The sequence below is a fragment of the Echinops telfairi genome, unplaced genomic scaffold (genome assembly GCF_000313985.2).
Source record: "Echinops telfairi isolate 266 unplaced genomic scaffold, ASM31398v2 ScPeMD7_3;HRSCAF=10, whole genome shotgun sequence".
Classification (NCBI taxonomy): Eukaryota; Metazoa; Chordata; class Mammalia; order Afrosoricida; family Tenrecidae; genus Echinops; species Echinops telfairi.
In genome coordinates, this window is record NW_022103899.1 from 26,302,838 (window position 1) to 26,310,927 (window position 8,090).

Below are 8,090 nucleotides of genomic sequence, written 5' to 3' on the forward strand. Positions count from 1 at the left end.
TGCCAATATGTTCCATCACATCTTGGAGCACCAGGTTGAAATCTGGTCTCTCTTTCCCTGTGGAGATGTAAACAATACCCTCCCCTTGGGTGGGTTAGTGCTCTGTTCCCCTGCTACTCATTTCTCTCTTTTTTTTTTATTCCTCCTCCTACCATATGTATCCCTGGATTTGGTCTGGCCTCTGCCAAACTACCTGGACCTCATCCCAGGAATATTTGTATATAGTAGTTTCTTCCTTATGCCCCTTTTGCATTTTTTTTACGCTTACCTCAGCAGACTCATGTTGTACTTGTCCTTTTGTGGTTGGCTTATTTTGCTTAGCATAAGTTCCTGCAGTTCTTCCCATGTGTCAATGTGCTTCATATGTTCATCACTGCTTTTTGGGGATGCGTAGTACTCCATTGCATGTATGTACCACAGTTTTTTAATCCACTCGTCAGTTGATGGAAATTTGGGTTGTTTCCAACTCCTTGGAATTGTGAACTGTGCTATGAAGAACATTGGAGCACAGATGTCTGGCTGTGGTTTGTTTCTTCCTTCTTCTGGGTATATGCCCAGTAGGGGGATTGCTGGGTCATATGGTAGCTCAATTTCTATTTGTTTTAGATATAGCCAAATTGATTTCCATAGTGGCTGTACATACTTACAAGTCCACCAGCAGTGGACGAGAGTTCCTATCTTACCACAGCCCCTCCAACACTTGTTACTTTCTGATTTTTTGAATTGGGCTGTCTTTGAGGGTGTCAGGTGGTATCTCATAGTTGTTTGAATTTGCATTTCTCTAATGGTTAATGATAGGGAACATTTTCTCATATGTTTATTGGCCATTTGGATTTCTTTCCTTGTGAAGCTTCTGTTCAGGTCCTTTGCCCACCTCCTCAGTGGACAATTAGTTTTTTCTTTTTGGAAGCTAGCAGATTATTACATATTTTAGTAATAAGGCCTTTGTCTGATGTGTCATTGCTGACGGTGTTTTCCCAGTCCATGGGCTCTTTTATTACTCTCTTGGTGAATTCTTTCTATGTACATGGTGTTTTATCTTCAGTATATCCCACTTGTCAATTTGTGACTCATCTGTACTTGTGTCCTTCCCTATTTCTGATAGCGTATGTAGTCCCTATGCCAAAGTTTTCAGGCTGGTCCCAATTCCTTCATTGATGGCCCTAATAATTTGGGATTTTACCTCGAGGTCTGTGATCCACCTTTTTAAAATTCTTGTGCATGGAGTGAGGTAAGGGTCTTTCTTCATTTTTCTGCAGGTAGATATCCATTTTTTTTCCAACACCACTTGTTGAAGAGGGCATCTGCTTTCCATTTGATCATTTTTGGGCCCTTATCAAAGACCAGTTGTCTGTATGCTGATGATTTTATTCCTAGATTTTCCATTATTTTCCACTGGTCTGAGTATCTGTCATTATACCAATACCATGCAGTTTTGACCACTGTGGCTGTATAATATGTGCTAAAGTCAGGTAAAGCAAGCTCTCCCACTGTGTCCTTCTTCTTGAGGAGTTCTCTGCTAATTCTTGGCTTCTTCCCTCTCCATATGAAGTTGGTAATATTTTTTTTCCATTTCTTTGAAGAAAGATGAGGGTAATTGTATCGGGATTGCATTAAACATCTATAGTGCCTTGGGCAAAACTGCCATCTTTACTATATTAAGTCTTTCAATACACGAGCATGGGATATTCTTCCATTTGTTGAGGTCACTCTTGATTTCTTGTAGTAATGTTCTATAGTTTTCCTCATATAAATCTTTTGTTCTTTTCGTCAGGTACATCCCTAGATATTTCAGTTTTTGCTTGGGTATTGTGAAGGGTACCACTCTTCTGTGGTTTTATCTGTTGTGTATAGCAGTCCGATAGACTTCTGTTTGTTGATCTTATATACTGCCACTCTGCCATATTCCTCTATTGCTTCCAGTACTCCCCTTGTGAGTTTTTGAGATTTTCCATATATAAAATCATATCATCTGCAAATAATTATAGTTTCACCTCTTCCTTCCCCAGGAGAATACCTTTGATGTCTTTTCTGTGCCTTATGCTGTTGGCTAAAATCTCCAGTATGATGTTAAATAAAAGTGGGAACAAGGGGCATCCTTGTCTGGTCCCTTTTTTTAGTGGTATTGTTTTCATCTTTTCTCCATTGCCTACCACGCTGGCTGTTGGTTTTTCATATATAGCTTGTATTATCTTGAATTTTCATTCCATTCCTATCTTTTTGAATGTCTTAAACAGGAATTGATGTTGGATGTTGTCGAATGCTTATTCTCTAATTTATTGATACTATCATGTGGTTCTTATAGTTTCTCATGTTAATGTAGCAAATGATACTAATGGTCTTTCATATGTTGAACCATCCTGGTATTAATCCCACTTGGTCATGGTGAATTATTTGTTTTATACACTTTTGAATTTATTGGTCAATATTTTGTTAAGAATTTTTGCATTGATGTTCATTAGGTATAGTGGTCTGTAGTTCTTGATTCTTGTGGGATCCCTGCCCGGTTTCAGTATCAGAGTTATACTAGCTTCATAGAAGGAGTTTGGGAGATTGCCGTCATTTTCTATGTTCTCGAAGAGTTTGTGTAGGATTGGTGTCAGTTCTTCCCTGAATGCTTGGTAGGATTCTCCTGTGAAGCCATCTGGTCCAGGGGCGTTTTTTGTTGGTAATCCCTTGATAACCATGTTTATTTCTTCTATTGCTATGGGTCTGTTGAGATTCTTGATGGGGATAGTCTAGGGAGGCATTGTTTTTCCAAGAATTTGTCCATGTCTTCCAAGTTGTTGAATTCATTGGAGTACAGACCTTTGTAGTACTGTGTAGTTATCCTTTTGATTTCATTAGGGTTTGTTGTAATGTCCCCTTCCATCCCTCATCCTTGCTATTGAAATTTGTTCCCTCCTTTTGATTAGATTTGCCACCAGTATGTCGATTCTGTTTATCCTTTCAAAGAGCCAACTTTTAGCAGCATTAATTTTTCCCATAGTTTTCTTATTTTCCCTCTCGTGAATCTCAGCCCTGATTTTAATTATTCCTTTTCTTTTGCTACTAGTAGGACTGTCGTGTTGCTCTGCTCTAGTTGCTGTAAATTTTGTGCCAGCATATCAATCATAAGTCTTTCTTCCTTTTTCTGTGTGCATATATTGCTATGAAACTTCTTCTGATAACTGCCTTTGCTGTGTCCCATAAGTTTTGGTACATCATGTTCTTATTCAAATTGGTTTCAAGAAACTTCCTACTTTCATCTCTGATCTGGACCAGTACACATTCCTTTTGCAATAGAGAGTTATTCATTCTCCAATTGTTTACTCTTGTTTTCTTTTGTTCTTTTCCAGCCTTATGGCAAAGTGGTCAGAGAGAGAGGTCTGTATGATATCAATGTGCTTAAATTTATGCAGATTCGCCTTATGCCCCAGCATGTCTATCTTTGAAAATGTGCCATGTGAGCTTGAAGAGAATGTGATTTTTTTTTTTAATTTGGATGAAAAGCTCTGTAAAAATCTATCAGGTCAAATTGTCTAATTGTAGTGTTTAGATCTCTAGCCTCCTTGTTGAGTTTCTTTCCCTATAATCTATCTTTCCAGACAGCAGAGTATTGAAGTCACCTAATATAATTGTTGAGGCTGTGATTTCTTTTTTCATCTTCTGGAGTGTTAGGTTGATATATTCAGTGAGTATCTTGTTCAGGGAATACATGTTTTAAATGCTCAGTGGTTCTTTGTCTACCATTCCCTTGAGCATTATATAGTGTTCCTCCTTATCTCTTTTTATGGTTTGCACTTTGAGGTCAATTTTATCTGAGATTAAGATTGCAACCCCTGATTTTTTTTGAATTGCTGTTTGCTTGGTATGACTTTCTCCAGCCTTTGATTCTCAGCCTATTTTTGTCTGTAGCCTTGAGATGTGCCTCCTGTAGGCAGCAGAGTGATGGGTTGTGTTTTCTAAGCCAGTCTGCTAGTCTCAGTCTTTTAATTCCTGAGTTCCGGCCATTGATATTCAGGGTTATTATCTCCATCTGCAGACTCTGTGATGTCATCTTATGCCTTTTGTGTGGGGTGTTTTCCTACCTTCCTTTCTCATTGGTGTGTTGTGCGTGTGTGTGTGTGTGTGTGTGTGTGTGTGTGTGTATCATTCTTTACTTCTTTCCATCCTTAAGCCAATGCTATCTTGGGGGCTGTTTTCTCTTTGTTGCCCTCTAGGTGAGGTTGTTCTATGTGGTGGTCTCTTATATGCTTGGTGAGTGTTCTTCTGCACATACTGGGTCAGCAAGGATCTTTTGTAGGGTTGGGTTTCTTCTAACGTATTCTTTGAGTTTTTCCTTGTCTGGGAAGATTTTTACTTCTCCATCTATCTTGATAGATAATTTGGCTGGTAGAGTATTCTTGGGTTTGTGTTATTTTCCTTCAATTTTTGGAAAATGTTACTCCACTCTCGCCTCTTCTTCATTGTGTCCGCTGAAAGGTCTAAGAATATTCTTATTTGCGAACCTTTATGTGTGATTACTTGTTTTTCCCTAGCTGCTCTCATGATTTTCTCCTTTTCCTCAAAGTTGGATAGTTTCCTTATTATGTGCCTTTGTGACTTCTTGGGATTCAGTCTAGCTGGTGTTCTTTCAGCCTCCTGAATGGTTGCCTGGTTTCCATTCATCAAGCGGGGGAAGTTTTCCTCTAAGAATTCTCTCACTATTGTTGCAGATGACTTCTTTGTTGTGTCTTCCTCCGGTAATCCAATTATTCTGATATTGTTCCTCTTCATAGCATCAGGCATAGCTCTTAGGTTTTCTTTGACTTCTCTGATTATTTTATTAGGTTTTTGTTCAGGTTTGTTAAAGTCTGCTTGGCTGTTCTCTAGATCACTGGTACAGTTTTCTGCCTCCTCCAGTCAATAGGCGAAGTCCATGAGTCTGCTATTGGTTTTTGTTATTTTGTCCCTAAGCTCTTTTATTTCCCTTTGGTGTATGGACTGTATCTCCTCTATCACGTCATCCTTTTTCTGTATTGTTTTCCCTCATATCCTGTATGACTCCAAGCAGCATTCTGAAATTTTCTTTCGGTGGCAGATCAATGTATGCTTCTTCTATGCACGTTGTTAGATTCAGGACATCTGCCATTGAATTTTGTTTTTCTTGGTTTTTTTTCGTTGAGGTCTTTGAGTTGATTGCTGTTTGCGTTGCGCTGTTTTAGAGGAGCCAGGGGGCATTTCCCAGGGAGTCGAAGAGCACTGGCTCTTTCTGGGAGACTCATAGGAATTCTTCTTCGAACTGCCTGCAGCTAATTTCACTATAGAATTGGCCTAACACTTTATCCTCCTGTAGCTTCACTCTTTCCCTAGTTGTCCAGTATTCTATTATTTGGAGGGCAAGTTGGATGGTCCTCTCAGGGACACTGGCTGGGTTGTTGTGGACCCACAAGGATGGTGCTGTACTGGGTGATCTCACAAGAAGCCATGATGGTTTGGCCCACAACCCATAGAGGTTGTGCAAGGGTGCCCGCTGCAAGGAGAGACCCACAGAAGGCAGGTGGGTTGTCCACTTTGGTGTAGAGCACCACAAATGATGGGCAGAATGGCCCTGGTCAGGTAGATCGCTGTGGAGGTTGGGCAGAGGTTACTGCAGCAGCGTGGAATATTGGCCAGTGTTGGCCAAGCTGCCTTAGGCCGTGTGAGGCACTATAGCAGGTGGGATGAAGTTCCCTCAGTCACGTGGGACCACAGAGTATGGATAGGAGCTCCCCCAGCCACTCAGGCAGGAATTCCCACGAAGAAGGCAGGTGGGATTTCCCTGCCAAGTGTTAAGCACTGCAGAGGACAGGCGGGCAGAATTTTCCTGGGAAGAAGTTGGGCGGTATACCCTCTGGTGGGGGATTGGTGGGCTTTCCCTCTCCTCAGGTTACACTGCAGAGGATGGAGCTCTCCCAGCTGGGTGGAGGGCAGGTGTAAATGCCCTAGGCTAAGGGGAGTGGTCTGGAGGTTGGCAGTGGCATGTGTGAGAAAAGGGAGGAGAAAAAGAAACAAAAACCAAAAAACTAAGCCCACAGAGACTCTGGGGGGATACAGAGAAGAGAAGGAAACAAAAGTAACCATATAGCTGAGCCCCGATCCCTGACTGTGGGGCTGGAGGGGTTTAACCCCTGCCCCGAGGTGGCAGCAAGCTGTGGCTGTGTTGAGATAACTCTCCTGTGCTGATTTCTGTGGAGTCCCTCTGGTATGTTTTACTCAGTCACCATCTTCCTGGAAGTCGCTATTTATATTCTTACCAGTAGCATAAGTCTCATTTCTTTTGGGGTCGATAACCCTTTCACAGGGGTCACCTAATACATCCTGCATATCAGATATTTACATTATGATTCATAACAGTGGCAAATTTACAGTTATGAAATAGCAAAGAAAATAATTGTATGGTTGGGGTCACTGCAACATGAGGAACTATATTAAGGGTCAAGGCATTAGGAAAGTTGAGAACCACTACTTTAGGCTTTTTTTAGGGGGGAGCTTATAATTGCTATTACTATTTAAAAAATGTTTTTCTTTTATACTCGTAGTAGTTTTCATTGCTTAATTTGAATCTCACTTGAGGTTGTACATGTGTTTCATGTATGCATTGGCCGTGGGCCTGGTGAATGTGAACGTTTTAGGAATATGTACAAGTTGAGCATTCTCTAGCAGTGGGCTTTTGACATTGAGATGCCTGATACCCCACATCCCATTTCTTACTCACAAACACAGCCTCAAATTCGCTTCAATGTTCAGCCAACCCCTAGCCTTGCATCTGTCTGCTTGGTCAAATGTAACTAGGGAATGTTAGCCCTTCATTCCAAGGGAAAACTGTTTTGAGTTGAAGACTCTGGAATTAGAAATAAGGGGCATAATTTGAATGACAGGAGCCCTGCTGGTGGAGTGGTTATGCATTGGGCTGCTATCTGCAAGGTGGGTAGTTCAAAATCAACAGCAGCCCCTTGAAAAAGTGACGGGTTTTTCTACTCCCCCAAACAATGACAGTCTCAGAAACTCACAGGGGCAGTTCTACCCCATCCTATAGTATTGGTATGGGTCTGCATCAACTCGATGGCAGTGAGTTTTGAATTTGAATCTGGCCTCTGCCACTCACCTAGCTATGACCCTGAACATGATTCTCTGATCCGCAGATTCCCTTTCTATGATGGGTTTGGGCTGAGGATGAAATGCAAATGCAAATTCTGGAGTTGTTATAAAAGACCTTGTCCATTGCAAGAGCTCAACCAGTGCTTATTCTTAGGGCCAACTTGATGCAATTGCATACAATATAATGTGTGCTTCTCTTTTGCATCCTGAAGACATTATCCAGCCAATGCCTGCTTGATTCCCATCTGCTCTCTGTACGGTGCTGCTGTCACCACAGTAGAAGGTGTTGGAAGCACCAGCACCAGGATTCATCCGGTTCAGGTAAGGTCTGTCTCTTCCTCAAAGGGTTTCTGTGCTTCAAAAATCACTAATGATCTTGTGAGTCCCTGAAGTCGGAATGCAGCAGTATGGGCCCTGCAGCTTGCTGAATGAGCTGGGGTTGGGAGGGAAACCTGAGACTTGTGGAATGTTTGCACCTGACTTCCTGGAAAGATGCTCTTGGGAGACTGCTGCTGTTCCCTGTTGTTGAGTTGACTTCGCATGGCGAACCCATATGTACAGAGTAGAACTGCTTCATAGGATTTTCAAGGCCAATTGCCAGCCCTGTCTTCTGAGTGCCCCTGGGTGGGTTTGAACTGTCAACTTTTCAACTAGTAGTTAGTGCTTAATTGTTTTCACCACCCAAGAGGGTTGAAGGTGTTGATTTTAATTTTTATTTTTTTTAAAGAAAACACTAATATAATTGTTGGACCCATCCCCTCCACCTTCATGTCCTAATTAGATGCTACCTGTCCATCTTTCTTACCACTTGTAAGAATGGAATCGTGTACATTTATGGATATCATTTGTTTTTAAAGGGGGAAATAATATGGTTTTCATTCTGAGTAAAAATCTCAGCAGCCAAACCTGGTAGGGCATGATCAAGGGGAACGTAACAAAGAGGAAGTGCTGAAATCCTGGTGGGGACTGAGCATGATAGTGGGACAGGA

The 8,090-nt window shown here is 41.5% G+C and overlaps 1 protein-coding gene across 1 annotated transcript in view; it reads left to right on the top strand.

Annotated features, from left to right (window-relative positions):
* Positions 1-8,090, top strand: part of AOX1 (aldehyde oxidase 1) — a 105,095-nt gene that overhangs the window by 16,452 nt on the left and 80,553 nt on the right. Inside the window, exon 4 of the mRNA XM_013004345.3 lies at positions 7,314-7,422. Coding sequence (XP_012859799.2) covers positions 7,314-7,422 — 109 coding nt within the window. The remainder of the gene's footprint in view (positions 1-7,313; positions 7,423-8,090) is intronic.